This window comes from Amaranthus tricolor, chromosome 7, assembly GCF_026212465.1.
Source record: "Amaranthus tricolor cultivar Red isolate AtriRed21 chromosome 7, ASM2621246v1, whole genome shotgun sequence".
NCBI classification, from domain to species: domain Eukaryota; kingdom Viridiplantae; phylum Streptophyta; class Magnoliopsida; order Caryophyllales; family Amaranthaceae; genus Amaranthus; species Amaranthus tricolor.
Window position 1 is genome coordinate 26,641,624 of NC_080053.1, and position 15,409 is coordinate 26,657,032.

General features: G+C 34.4%; 3 protein-coding genes across 3 annotated transcripts; 2 read left to right on the top strand and 1 right to left on the bottom strand.

Annotated features, from left to right (window-relative positions):
- The first annotated feature begins 91 nt into the window (after window positions 1-91).
- On the top strand, window positions 92-9,118 carry LOC130817282 (calcium-dependent protein kinase 1-like). The gene is made up of 7 exons (XM_057682905.1): window positions 92-1,711; window positions 3,411-3,554; window positions 3,707-3,859; window positions 5,637-5,752; window positions 6,272-6,439; window positions 6,883-7,107; window positions 8,741-9,118. The coding sequence occupies exons 1-7, from the start codon at window positions 835-837 to the stop codon at window positions 8,864-8,866; spliced, it is 1,809 nt and encodes a 602-aa protein (XP_057538888.1). The 5' UTR covers window positions 92-834; the 3' UTR covers window positions 8,867-9,118.
- A 1,265-nt stretch (window positions 9,119-10,383) lies between these two features.
- On the top strand, window positions 10,384-12,864 carry LOC130817283 (protein RESTRICTED TEV MOVEMENT 2). Its single transcript, XM_057682906.1, has 2 exons — window positions 10,384-11,153; window positions 11,945-12,864. Exons 1-2 carry the CDS (start codon window positions 11,027-11,029, stop codon window positions 12,742-12,744), a joined length of 927 nt encoding a protein of 308 aa, XP_057538889.1. The 5' UTR covers window positions 10,384-11,026; the 3' UTR covers window positions 12,745-12,864.
- Window positions 12,865-13,281: 417 nt separating this feature from the next.
- On the bottom strand, window positions 13,282-15,204 carry LOC130817284 (uclacyanin 1-like). Its single transcript, XM_057682907.1, has 3 exons — window positions 15,131-15,204; window positions 14,752-14,966; window positions 13,282-13,982 (listed from the first exon to the last, which is right to left on the bottom strand). The coding sequence occupies exons 2-3, from the start codon at window positions 14,939-14,941 to the stop codon at window positions 13,573-13,575; spliced, it is 600 nt and encodes a 199-aa protein (XP_057538890.1). The 5' UTR covers window positions 14,942-14,966; window positions 15,131-15,204; the 3' UTR covers window positions 13,282-13,572.
- Between the last annotated feature and the right edge of the window lie 205 nt (window positions 15,205-15,409).

Consider the following 15,409-nt stretch of genomic DNA (forward strand, 5'->3'; position numbering starts at 1 on the left):
CCCACCAAAACAAGCGGCCCCACCATTCATCCCTCACTAATCCCTCCATTAATCTCGGCTTATAAACCAAACACACCTTAATCTTTTATGAGTTTTTTCTTACCTTTTTCCAAACAAAGCTCAACCCCTTTCGCCCAATACAATTCCAATTCCAATACTTTTTCCCATTGACCCTATTTCTTCTTTTAAAAAGTATATATATTTTGATTGATATACAACGCTATTTATTGCATTTTCTCTTAAAAACTCATTGATCTTTTCTATCCCTTTGACTCAATTGATTTTTTCTTACTCTCTTGTAAAAGTGTCAAGGTTCAAGGGTTGGTTTTCTAGAGTTTTATATGGTATAATTACTTGCTCATTTTTACTTGATCTTGTCTTTGATATGAGTTTGACTCATTCCAATTTTTTCCAATATTTTATGCTGATTTGTATTAACTTTTAAGGTTTTAGCATGCTTTATTGAATGCTATACTTTCATTGTTGGTTCATCAAACTTAGGTTGTTTGATGTTTTCCATTATAGACAGGAAAGCTTCAAGATTTGTGGGTATTTTCTGGCTTAAAGTTTTGATCTTTTATAGTATTTTTAATTTTTGTGCCCCATTTTCATATGGGGTGTGACCATTTAGATTGAGATTGAACTGAAATTGGGTTGTCATTGTTGTTGATTATTGATCAATTAGTTTATTGTATGAGTTAGGGTTGGATTTCAAGAGTTTGACTTTAAAGGTGATTTGATTCAATTTCTGATCTTGATCTTAGATTATATTTTATTAATTATAAAGCGTCTGGTAGTATTGGATTTTGATGTATTAAGAAGAAGTTGATCTAGATGGGAAATGCTTGTGTTGGACCTAGTATTTCAAGGGATGGTTTCCTGCAAACAGTTACTGCTGTAGTATGGCGAACCCGGTCGCCAGATGATACAGCTTCTGTTTCTAATGGAGGAAGCCATCATCAACAACCACTATCACCATCTCCTGCTTCTAATGAAGCAGAAGTAGTGCCTTTACCTACCCGAAATGAAGCCCCTAAACAGATGACAATGCCTAAAATAGAAAGTGAACAAACCCCATCAATGGTGCAAAACCCAGAAGTTGAATCAGTGGTTATACCGAAAGCGGAAGCTGAACCTATAGAACAAGCAAAACCCAAGAAACCCCTTCAATTTAAAAGAGCACCCAGTGCAGGGCTTCGAGTCGAGTCAGTTTTGCTAAAAAAGACAGGAAATATTAAGGAATTTTACACTTTAGGGAGAAAATTAGGGCAAGGACAATTTGGGACTACATTTATGTGTATAGAGAAGAGTAGTGGGAAGGAGTATGCCTGTAAATCAATAGCAAAAAGGAAGTTGTTGACTAATGAGGATGTTGAGGATGTAAGGAGGGAAATTCAGATAATGCATCATCTTGCAGGGCATCCTAATGTGATTGCAATTAAAGGGGCTTATGAAGATGCTGTGGCAGTTCATTTGGTTATGGAATTGTGTAAAGGAGGTGAACTTTTCGATAGGATTATTCAGCGAGGGCATTATACCGAAAGACAAGCCGCTGATCTCACGCGAACTATAATTGGTGTTGTTGAGACTTGCCATTCTTTAGGGGTTATGCATCGTGATCTTAAACCCGAGAATTTCCTGTTTGAGAGTCATGAGGAGGACTCACCCCTTAAAACTATTGATTTTGGATTGTCTATGTTTTTCAAGCCAGGTATATCATTTTCTCTCCTTTTGTATCAATGAAATAAAGCTTGCTATATTGCTGCATCACATTGTATCTGCTTGTCCTGAAAACTCAAGTTTCTTAGGGAGAAAGTTTTGATGTTTTATAGTTCATGTTTAGGTATGATAATGGCCTTTTACCTTTCACATAATCTTTCCATTGTTTTGTCATGTAATTAGGTGCGGAGAAAAAATTAAAAAATTCTTCAAAGGTCCTGTGCAATTTCAAAAAATTATGATATTTTCAAACAATTTTGTATCTTTAACCACTTAACGTATACTGCATAATATAATATTGAGGCATCTAATTTTCCGGGGTCCTAATGCGATCGAGCATATTGAACATGCTTAGAACATCCCCTGCATATATGATATAGACGAAGAGCGAGTTGTTTGATGCACTCATGCAATGCCAATCATGATTCATTTTCAGTACGTTAGTAGTTTTCTGACTCCTTGCATGTTGTATCTGTTTTGGCTAAATCTGAGTCCTCGCATTTCGTATTTGTTTTGGCTAAAAACTTTTTGAATTCCATACTAACCTCTGTAAAATTGAATGGTAACTTTGTCTATATGACTCCGTCCAAATAGGCTGCTTTGATGACTAGGACATTTGATGGTTTTAGCGTCCTTCTGAAAGAGAAATGCTTCTTATCGAGTGGTCCTTGTCCATTCAAAGATCTATATCAATGTCCTCATTCTCTCCGACAACCATAAAATATCGGACCTTTAAGCACATTTTCCATAGTTTTAGCTGACATTAAAACTTAGGTGTTTGATTTTGCTTTAGCAAACTTTTCACTTTAATGACTTGTACAATTGCTTACCGAATCATGATAACCATTTTGTAACTTATTAGTATAAAGGCCCTCAAATTTGACATGGTTTCTTATTGCTCATATGATTGAACATTTTCTTTCTTATGCTTGGTGGAGGTTCAGTTCTGTTTTATATGGCTAAGCTCTTGATTAACATGTCTGTTTCTTATGATCCTTGTGTCTTTGTTGATTTGTGTTCTGCTCTTTGCACCTTTTACAAAAAATGTCTCGGGAATTATGCAATGACCTGATATTTGGGCTTACGGAGGGGTAATTTAGGTAATTGTCATATAGGGAAGACTTGAGGAATAAGTTAAGATTAAGAGTTAGCTTTATAATAAATAAGGGGAATTAGTGAGTCATAATCATCATGAACTTAGTAAACACATTGTGGGTGAGTTTTATACTCAATAGAGAGACTCAAGCGTCTCGAATGGTTTGATTTAATCTTTTCTTTTTATGTTTTTAGGGTTGTAGTCTTTCTTTAATCATGAATTCTATAATTTAATTTCTCTTGTCTCTTTTATCATTTTATTTCTTTTTTACTGTTTTAGTCCAATTGGTCGGTTCATAGCAAAATATTAGTTCTGACGAGTTAAAGAAGTACCTTGAAGTTTAGAAAGTACCACACATGTTTAAATCACTACTAAAATGAGGTTCAGTTAAATTTCAGATAGCAAATATTCAAATTAGTGGATTTCATGTGAAAAAACCGACAAAGCCTTATTCTAGAAATTTGGTCATGTCTTTATGCCTTGTAGCTTTTTTTATATATGGTTTAGGAATGATGCTATCTCAGTTATTTGTTTCTCAGTTTTTTTAATCCCATTGTGTAGTTCTTATGATGTATGCCATTTTTTTAAACTGTAGGTGAGAAGTTTACCGATGTTGTTGGGAGCCCTTATTACGTTGCACCTGAAGTACTACGGAAACGTTATGGTCAAGAAGCAGATGTGTGGAGTGTGGGAGTCATAGTTTACATCTTACTTAGTGGAGTGCCTCCTTTTTGGGGAGGTTAGAATTCTGATATTATTTGAAATATGGTGGATATTTGATGATATGACCTGAAAAAATTTTGAGTAGTCGTGTCCTGATCTATATTAATTATTATCATCTTGATAACTAAATGTTATTAATTATTATCATCTTGATAACTAAATGTACAGAAACCGAGCAAGGAATATTTGAGCAAGTCCTGCATGGAGATCTTGACTTTTCCTCAGACCCTTGGCCAAGTATCTCTGAAGAGGCAAAAAGTGTTGTCAGAGGAATGCTTGTTCGTGATCCTAAAAAGCGGTTGACTGCTCATGAAGTTTTATGTGAGTTTTTCTATATCTTCTTGGTATTTTCCGATGCTTAGACTGGTTCAAAGTTTCAAGATTTAAAATGATTTGCATTATCAATAAGTAGTAACTTGATGGATTTCTTGCTGACTGATTGTTTATATTCGTAGTATAGACTTGGATTTTAAAAGTCTAAGAGTCTGGGCTCTGTTTCAATTTCCTATAATGACTTTGAAATTGATAATCTACCGTAACATCCTTTGATTTTTTGTTTCCAAAAGATGCTTAAAGATTGCTCGTGTTGATGTATAGTTGTGGCAAGAGAGACAAATAATCATGTATATCCTTTTCTTTTTACTACCTTGACGGAAAATGTTAAATAGCCTGACTTCTAGTCTACTTTAACTAGACATGACTTATTCTTGTCAATACTTTGTGTCAATATGCATAAAACAATGTAGGTTGGGTGAATTTCATCTTGTAGTAGACATGGCTGCACATTCAAGAGGGAGAATGTGATAGATAATGAGGAAAAATACATAGGTGGTGTTTCGCAAACTGCTGGTAGCTGATAGCTGATAGCTGATTTAACCAACTGATTTTATTAACTAGTTTGACCAGCTGATTTTGAACCCGCTGCTATGAGCAGCTTGTTCAAAAATATGAGCAGCTTGTTCAAAAACAGTTTATTCATATCAATAAGCTGTTTTAACCAGCTAGTTCATCAAACATTAGCATTAGCTAGTTTGACCACCTAACCCTCTATTTATATCAAAATAAGTTAAAATTGCTCAATAAGCTATATTGCCAAACACCCCATAAAGTGCATACTGTATGCATTAAACCTTTCCTCCTAGCCATGGTCAATAAGTCCATTACTTAAAGGTCACTGAAAATAGTAGATGTTGTCTTCTACTGTGTATTCCCCCACAACAATACTCAATTACCGTGTGTTCTTCCACCATGTAACATACTTAGACACCATTCAATTCTCCTTATTTTTCTTAATTGAAATTGTGTATTTTTTGCTGATTTGAACTTTGTTTTTTGCTGATCTTATATTGTTTTGCTTCTACACAAATTCGTTCCTTTTATGGAATTGAACTAAAATTTACCGATTCCATATCATTTGTATATTGAAGTCTACGTTTATTTTGAACTCAAAATTAGTGCTTCTAGAACTTCATATCAATTTCAATGAGGTCAATTTTGTGTTGGTGTCAGTTTTAAAAATAATGAAGTTCAAGTCGCCTCCATATGAAAAGTATTTATGCATGATTATCAAATGGAAATGATAGGATATCTTTTTTCATGATTACTGTTTCCCCTTGAGCAACAGAGCCTCCATATCTTAAAGTTTCGAGCTTTGACTGGATCTGTGTTCAGATGCAAACCTGTACTCAAAACCTCGTCCTGCAGTCTGCTTCACCTTGCTTACAAACCCCTAAAAATTTGTTGTTTTCTTCGTTTCAAATATAATGAAGAGTCTTTTTCATTACTCCTCCGCCATTAAGTGACTCCTACCTGGATGGGGTTTGGGGACATCGGGTGTACGTAACATTATCCTTGTTAGTGATAACAAAAAGGCTATGTCCATAGTTTTTTAACCAAACAAGCTTTTTAGACAGTGGGGTTCCAAGTATCATTCTTTCTAGTTGTATCTTTGAGTTGCTATATTTAAAGCTTTAGCTCATCTTTAAAGTGAATCAAGGAACCCCTCATTTCTTCTAGTGTCCTTTCCTTGAGATGTCAACTGCCTTTTACTTTTTTATTTTTTTTGCTTATGCAACTACTTATCACTAATTCGTTGCAGGTCACCCTTGGGTACAAGTTGATGGTGTGGCACCTGACAAACCTCTTGATTCTGCTGTTTTGAGCCGTCTGAAGCAGTTCAGGGCCATGAATAAACTAAAGAAAATGGCTCTTAGAGTAAGTTTTTAGTTGTTGAAAATGGAAATATTCTTGAATTGAGGCCTGAGGGAGTGCAACAAGGGTGTAATAGATGCTAAATTGCGATAACCTAAAATGGGTGCTACAATTTCTCTCATACTACCATTACTTTCATCCCCTCCACCACCTCCAATAGTGCTAAGTCTCTGTTGCCGTAACCGCCGCAAAACGATTCCAGTTAATGCGGTAACGGTTGCTAAAATACGGTTTCTCTTAGTACACCTTTCCAATACGGTCGTGATGCAGTGACACAACCTTAATTTTGCACTATACCTCCACCGTTCCACCCTCTTATTTTCCTTACTTTGTCTCCCATTATCCCCTAAATTCATTGCCTACGATCAAAGCATGCTCTAATGAGAAAACAATTGTAGCTTAGCTGTACATAGTCCAAGAAGTCGTGGAATGTTTTTCATGCTAAGTGAACTATACTTCTATGTTTCATGGTGCTAAAAGAATTAGTCTTTGAAATTTGCATGATCGACTTTTCTTTTGCAGGTGATTGCAGATTGCCTATCTGAAGAAGAAATTGCTGGACTCAAAGAGATGTTCAAAATGATAGACACAGACAATAGTGGTCAAATCACTTATGAAGAACTTAAAACTGGACTTGAAAAGGCTGGTGCCAACCTCAAGGAGTCCGAAATTTATGATCTTATGCAAGCAGTAAGTATTCATTTGATGTCTATGATCATTAATCTCGTAGCTCGATGGGAAGGAGGTATCCTTCTTGCAGAAACCTCTAGTGATATAATAGATGTTGTTATCCACATATATCCTTAATTAGTTTGCCTTGCAGTGGTTAAGGAGCAGAGTTTTTGCAAGCGGAGACTGTGCAGGACACCCTATGTCACATGATTTTCTAATCTCCTCGTGAATAACGAATAAAAAAAGCGAATTATGATCGTTTTGGGCTATTTTAGGGTCATTTTGAGCGAATTGCAAATTTAAAAAGCGAATTAAACTGCCTCCTTGCCGTAGAAGTCGTTATTTTTTGAGCAACTTTTCTGTGTTACTAATATTTCTTCCGTCTTTAAAACATGTGGTTTTTTCAGCATTGAATATACTAGCGATGTTTGTTTCTAATGTTGTGCCATTTCATATTGTAGGCCGATGTTGACAACAGTGGGACAATAGATTATGGAGAGTTCATAGCTGCAACATTACATTTTAACAAAATCGATAAAGAAGATAATTTATTTGCGGCGTTTAATTATTTTGACAAGGACGGAAGTGGCTATATTACTGCAGACGAACTTCAGCAAGCTTGCGAGGAGTTTGGAATACAAGATGCGCGGTTGGAAGAGATGATTAGAGAAGCCGATCAGGATAATGTAAGTAATTTCTTATTTACCTATTACAATGTCGATATTGTACTTTGAGATGCCTAAGGTCTTAGAGTTGTGTGCTTCTTGACTCTTGATACTGCATCGAACTTGAAATATACATCAATGGAAAGCCCATCGCTTTTTATAGGTGGTGTGTATCAAATTTTACTTAGCTGCAAGTATACGGTGTATTGTAGCCTATGTTACTCGGACTCTTCATTTTGCTTCACGTATCCGAATCAGATCCTTGATGCTTGGACATTAATATGACACTTAGACATTTCATTTTAGGTGTAAAATTGAATATATATAGACGTATTTAACACTTAGACATGTACCAGTATCCGACATTTGTACCCGAGTCTAAGTAACATAGATTGTAGCTATGGGTCGAAAATCAGCGAGATAATGAAGCATTAACTTGAATTTTCTCATTTTATCTATACTTGAAAAGCTAAAAAAGATCAAACTACTAAAATAAAAATTGACAAACTTGAAGAAATTCTTGACAAAAATTTAAGGTTCTTGAGAGAGAAAACTACAAACTATGAACTAAAGCAACTCTATTTACTCTCTAAATCACCTAAATCTTTAAAATAATACTTAAAACTAACTTAAAGTTAGTTAGAATTGGAAAATTACCCACTAAATCCTTATATAACTTAATGAAACTAATTAAAATAAAACAAAGTAACAAAGAAACCGCCAAAGGACGTGCGTTAAGGGGCTGGCAACGAGTCGTCACTTGTCGGTGATTAGCCATTGATCCCTACTAGTCGTGGGTTCTTTGCCTATGAGACTGACTAGTCGTTAGTGCTTCCGTCTTCTCAATTTTGCGCATCTTCCCACGAGTAGACCAATCAAATACCTACTCGCTGGAGCTCCCGTCCACTAGCGTAATAGGCTAATAGCATAAAAATAAAACACGTAAGGACTTCATCTGTCCATGTTACATAAAAATAACTCAAGTCACTCACTCAAAATATGAATTTGGCTTAAATGCATAAACTCTGAAATATAAACTTGAATTATGCCTATAATTTTTATTCGACTTCTAAGAAGAGCTTGATGCAAGAGTGCGTATGCTTGGTTTTTGTCCTCTTTAAGTTGTTCTTTGCTTTCTTGAGATGGTAGTGTCTTTCCCATGTCAAGGCGAGACTCAGGAGAGGGGGTTTAGGAGTGGTTGAAGATAATTTGCAACTTTTGAAATTTGAAGGCTTCAAATTCTCTAGTTTATGTGTTTTACTTGTTCGCGCATGCCCTTGGGTGTAAACCCATGTCAAGCATGTGGCTATTTATTTGGTGAAAAGGAATATACAAGTATTATAAGATTACTATAGAATGTGATTAGTGAATGGTGATAATAGAATTGACCGGAGAATAAGAATTCATATGGACGACCGTTGGAACCTATTTATTGGTTCATGCAAAGCCGACTGCAATCTTTTAGAATTAAGGCTTCGACATTGTTGTTGTATGATTAGTGATTTAACCCAGAATTCTATTCAAGGTGTAATGTAATGCTAATTGGTGTACATATACATATTTCAAGTTATAGCCGCGCTGTAAAGAGAGATTGTTCTAAGATATTGTTCGAAAGTGTAACTAGGGATCTGACAAAAAATCTGTTAACTTGCAGGATGGACGTATCGACTACAACGAGTTTGTTGCAATGATGCAAAACGGGAATCCAAGAGCAGTTCCTGGCAAGAAAGGTCAAGAAAGCAATTTCAACTTTGGATTAAGAGATGCATTAAAGCTTTAGCGCCTTCTTGCGAGTCTGAGGATCGTTTTTGCTGTAATTTTGTTCTCGTTAATCCCTTTCCTTCTATTAATGGTAAGCAAAAAATTTGTTTTTTTAAAATTTTAGTAACAAGGTTAAATGTTATGTTGTGTTAAAAGTGATGTTGTATAGCATAGAATGCTCTCAATTCTTGGCTCTTAGTGAGTCCAAATTTTTGGCAAGTACAATGGTATTTTTACCCAATATAGAAGTTGAGAAAAAAAGTTGAATGTATTCCTATTTCCAACCTCGACAACACTTTAATTCTTGATATTTTGCCTGGTATGATAGAAAAACTCGGCGATTTTAGTTCAAATGAAGGAAACTACTATAAATGACGGGGAGTGAGAATCATGGATTGATCCTAGCGGATGAATGTTTTCTTGTCCATCCTCGGGGTTTGATTTTCATGACTTATTATAAGTTTGATTTTGTTGGTTTTATAAGCTACAACTCTGCAAAATAAATAAGGGATGATATTATATTTAAATAAAATATTAAATATGTCTTACTAACTATGTCTCATAATATTTGCATCTAATTTTTATTTAGGTTTGTGCTATAAATTTTACACCATTTTCTCTTTTGGTGATGAATCATCCGAGAAGTGATTCTCAATTTTGTAAACATCTATCTATTTCTTCATTTAAAAGAAGTGTCACCTACATATTTTGAGACATCCGTGTTGTATAAGTAGAGTTGAGTCTAAGTAGACTCGAACTTGGACCATTACAATATCATATCTATTGGATGAACCCGAAACATTAGGATCCAAAAAAACATAAACATTAGGTAAAAGTTGATTCATATTATTTTAGTGTGCACTTAGCAAATACTCCCTCCGATCTTATGAATTAGTCCCATTTGCTTGGGCACGGATATTAAGGATTGTATGGGGTCCATTAAAAAGGGTAAATAGTAAAGGGTAAGTAGTGAAGGATAAGTAGTGAAAGGTAGTTGGGTAAGTAAGGTATATGGGGGTATATTCGTAATTACTTGTGTGAACTAAGGGTATTTAAGTAAAAAAGGATTGCCAAAAATAGAAATGGGACTAATTCAAAGGTTTTGCCAAATAAGGAAATGGGACTAATTCATAAGATCGGGGGGAGTATTTTTTAATGATTGTACTTGTAAAGTAAAAATATTTACTATTTAATTCTTAGATTGATGCACACTAAAATTACGTGGGCCAAATTCATACAAAATTCTCTCATACTAGGGTAAAATCCATCATGATTCATAATATTTATAAGGGCTTGAACATTTATCGATCTCTAGATTTACGAGTCGTGACATGTACCTTACATTTCATAGAAATTACCTCCATAAACTCAAAAAACTCTCACATAAAAACAAATTATAATAATTTGTATGGGATATAAAAGTATACAATTATGGAATATAGACCTTAAGCTTCAAAATAGGGTAGAGTCCAATCTTTTGATTTATGACATACTATATCTATTTTATAAGATGTTCAAGTATATAACATATTATGTAGGCTTAATTGTAATTAAAATTTTTTGATTCAGAAACCAACGTGATAAGAGGTCACAAGTGTGAATCTCAACCACCCCTTATTTAAAGATATATATTTAGCATTACATATGAGGAGGGCCGGTGCTGCATCCACACTTCTAGCTTAGAGTGCTCTCGTGTGAAGGGGCGTGATAGAATAAATAACATATTTTAGTACACATTCAGCAACTTAAACTTTTGGTTGAATTGGTTCATTCACAAATAATTCAAAAAACTTTTACATGACATGAACGACCAATTGCAGAAATGTCAATGAAATATTAAAAGTATATACATTTATGTGAGTGATAGAAAGAGATGAAAAAGGAAGAAGAGAATATACCCAAGAATGAAAAGCAAACAAGGAATTAAAAAATCTTGGTGAAGAAGGAAATTAAGGAATGGGTTGGAGTAAGAGTGATGAACACGAATTACAAACACCACTATGTGCAAATTGATATTGGTATTGTTTCAATCTTAGGAGACCCCTCTCTCTCTATATGTATATATATATACCCAATTTGGAATCAGTTGCACCATAACATTAACCATACATCATCATCATCATCAACTTATTGTATTCATAACCATACAATCAAATTAAACTAAATCAAATCAACGAGGATGAGTTATATGAGATCAAGAGGTGGACGCTTAAGATCTGGCGATCGTCCCCAGTATGAAGATTTTACGCCTGCTTCTGAATGGAACCATGAACAAGGAGCTTCTATTTTACTTTTCCATCTACCTGGTAATTTTTTTATTTTATTTTGGGAATACTACAAAGCTAGTCGTTTTTGAGTAGGGCGTTTCTAGTCAGTTTAGAATTGTGTCTTATGTCCATAATAATTTTGACATTTTTTAAAATTTATTTTAAAATTGAGCAAAGTGAGATTTGATTACAAAGTCGGATAATTGTTAAATTGTCGAATCTGTTTTGAAAGGGATTAAAAGAAAATCGAACTCGAAACTTTACCTAAAAAAGTGTTATTTACCCTTTACAATTGGGACAAGTTTGGAGATTATCCATCTATAGTATGTAAACCATGTTGATCAAATTCATAATAATTTTTAATGTGGTTTTTATCATACTATTAACTTGTTTTATAGCAAAAAAATATATCCTGGTACATGAGATGTAGTCTTAACCACTTAAAGATATGATACATTTAGATGAGTAGTTTTTTATTTTTTTTGTGTGCAATTCAATTTCATTAATTTTCAAGTCTGGTTCGAACGAAGGCTCATGTTTGAATTCGGGTATTTCGTATCCTATTTACACAACTCTGCCATGAAGGGCAAAGATTCAAGCCACCATTAAAGAGACTGAATTCTAAATTCTAAATAATTTTAATAGGATGGAATATAATTTTATATTATGTGAATAATTCAAAAGGTAAAATATTGTTCTAGTAAATTCCAAAAACTTAAAAATCTAGTCTTAAATCAGTTAAATCAGTTAGAGAGCAAATAACACTTCTCAGAAAAAATTATAAATTTAATTCCCACATAATCATATTTAATTAAATTAATGATTTGCAGAATTTAAGAAAGAAGAAATTAGAATAATATCTGAAAATGGAGTTTTAAGAGTAAGAGGAGAACGACATGGTGGTGGTAATAAATGGATTCGTTTCCAAGAAGAGGTTGTAGTGCCACAAGATTGTAAGATCAATGAGATTCGAGCCAAATTTGAAGCTGGAATTCTTAGAATTATTATGCCCAAAAACATCATCAATCCTTCTACAAATCAAGAACATAGCAAAACAAGAGAACCAAGCGCACCAAAACCTCAAGATCAGTTCCAACAGGAACACTTTCCCAAACCCACATTGCCTAGCCTTAAACATCCTATGGCTGCTCGAGAACCCAAAAACTTACCTCAAATACCTTCAACTGCAACTGCAGCAGCACCTGCAAAACCCCAAAACTTGCCTGAAGCAACTGTAACTGCAGCTGCAGCACCACCTGCAAAACCCGAAAACTTACCTGAAGCAACTGTATCTGCAGCTGTAGCGGCACCTGCAAAACCCGAAAACTTACCTGAGGCAACTATAACTGCAGCAGCAGCACCTGCAAAACTCGAAAACTTACCTAGAGCAGCATTTACAAAACCTGAAAACTTACCTGAAGCAGCTATTCCTTCTGATGTTGTTGATCAGGAAAAGAAGAGCATTAGTGAATTTGACAGGTTTGCTATTCAAACAGGGGTTAAAATGCCCTTATTACAGAGGTTGGATGAAGATAGAAAACTATTGGTGAATATGGGTGCTGCTGTATTAGTCATTGTTGCACTTGGATCCTATATAGCTAACTCCTTTGCACCTGGTTCTATTGGTTGAAAATTAAAATACACAACTATATTACTCGTTAATAATAATGTAAGAGCAGCTTGTGTAAGAACTGCATGTAACATTTGATTAATTATTGTGCATAAATAATCAATTTGTTTGTTCTAGCAATGCTTGACATTGATATTTTCTGTTTGCTTTTGCATTTTAACAAGATAGAGCAAGTATAATGTGAATGCATACTACCTCATTTCTATTGATTTTGCTATATATTTCTCTATAAACTCTCACATAGGAAAAAGAAATGACGCAAACTGAATAGGACAAAGGGGTATAATACTACGATAAACTCCCTTCAATTTTATTAACAAACTAGGAGTAGTGTTGATCTGTATAATATAGTAGTACAAAATAAAAGCTAAAAGCCTAAAACTTATTTAAGCTTTCATGTTATACAAATCACAATTTTATGTACAGTAGAATCATTCTTTTGTGATATGATTGAATATTGGGCACTGCTCATCACAGTTTTTGACAGAATGCAGAATAGAACACAAAAGTACTAATTGTACATCAAATGGAAGTAGTCTCTTTAGAGTTATAAGAAATATCAAAGTACTTGTATATCTGTGATTGTATTAACAATGTTCATATCACACAGGACAATGAACCAGTATTCTAATATCAAGATGAAGGTAACCTAATTCATCAGGGTGCAACCAGTGAGTTGCTGCCCAACTCATAGTGATACCATCACCTCTGCTATTACTATTATACTACAATTGAGCTCAATCATTAATACTAAATGCCTAAAAAATAGAGCACTAACAATTGTGATTTACTCCAGATTAGTATTTAAACACTATCTAGTTACTAATGTCAAGCTATAGGAAGCCAGAAGATGCAGAAAATTCCCAAGAAGGTAATACTCAGCTGCAGCAAAAACGTACCAGAAGTGACGGCATTGAAGTAACTAAAACCAAGAGATTTATGCGGGCCAGAAACTGTGTTACCATTTACTGGTGTTGTACCGGTGTTGAATGGTTGATCTTCATCCTCGTTAGGATTTTTTGTGGTGGGATGATCCTGGACATGGACACTTAGTTTAAGGCCCATGCTGCAGTGATGTGGTCTTCCACAGACGAAGTACCTCCAACCAGGTTGGCTCAGCAGGATTACTGTCTGTCCACTTTCATCATCATGGGTAGATAAAGGGCTGTTAATGCGACAAGTATCAAAATCCGGTTTGCTCAATTCGATCACATCATAATCTGGGGTATAGCTGAAGACTGCAAAGTCATAGGTTGTGCAACCAAATGTCAATAAACAATCACAGCTTTCAGGATTCAGGAACCAAATATACTATGGTTTAGCTAGGGATCAATAAATGAAATCTTGAATGCGTTATATCCACAATTTGACCATATTTAAACGTGTACTACATAGACCAAAAAAAGGATACAGAAAATAGCGAAGATGATTGAATCGTAGTGGGGGTTTAGTGAGTGAAGCATCCACTCTGTCTTTGTGTAACAATATTTATATAAATTTATAATTATAGATTATGGATTAATACTAGAGATAAGTATAATCATTAATTGAAGCATTCATCATCGGCAGTTGATTTAAGTTGATCATATAGCAGCATTGTACCATTAAACTAGGCAAAGAAATTAGGGTGACAGAAAATGCACTTAATCTAAAATCCAAAGAAAAGATTGAAACAAAAGATTTTCTTATAAAGCAACCTCATCAATCTTTCAAAGGAAAGAGAGACAGCAATAATTATTATTATTATTATGACACTAAAGATTAAGCAATTAAGAATAACTCAATTCACATATTAATCCAAAATTAGATATTAATTTGTCTAATTAACAGTTAACACGCATGAAATACAAAAGTAGCATAATTACTACGATCAAGAAATACAAAGCTAACATTCAATATTGTATCACTCATAAACATAAACATCACTGATTGAAGAACTTTGATGCAAAAAAATCACTGAAAAAAATAAACGCCGTGAATTAAGTTTGTAGGAGAACGAGTTTTTACCAAGAGAGTCATTGACGAAGAAAGAATTGGAAGCAGACCAAAGAGTAAGATTAGAAGAAAGACTCCAACCGGAAGATTCACCAACAGTATGATTCACAGAAACAGCAGAAACACAACGAAACAAAATGGCCGACACTATGATGATCATCATCGTTTTCGCAGTTGATACAGGATTTGCTAATCCTTCCATTTTCTTTTTCTACTCGAGTAAATTCCTTTATTAACAATCAAAAACTTCATGATCAACATTAAATTTTCACAGAAGTGAATCGATTAAGTAGTTCATCAACAAACAACAATCAAATTGTAGGAAATCAAAGTAAAATCAGTGAATTGATTGGCATTAAGATTAGCAATGGCGGAAGAAGATGCAGTTTACCTGTTAAACAATGAATTGTAGTACAAGATTCTGGAGAGAGAAGACGGAGAAGAGAGAGAGACAGACGAACAGAGTGTAACATGTTATGATTTTCCCGCCTCTTTTGTTTTGTGGTCAAGTAAACTAAAAAATGTAAAGGGGTCAGTCCATTGTTTGCCACGTGTCTCAGTTTGGTATAGAAGTAGTAATAACTACTTAACTACTTTCGTGTTTGTCCGGTCTAAATATTTGTGATCAACATATAGACGTTTTGAGTATTTCACGTGATAATCAAAACTT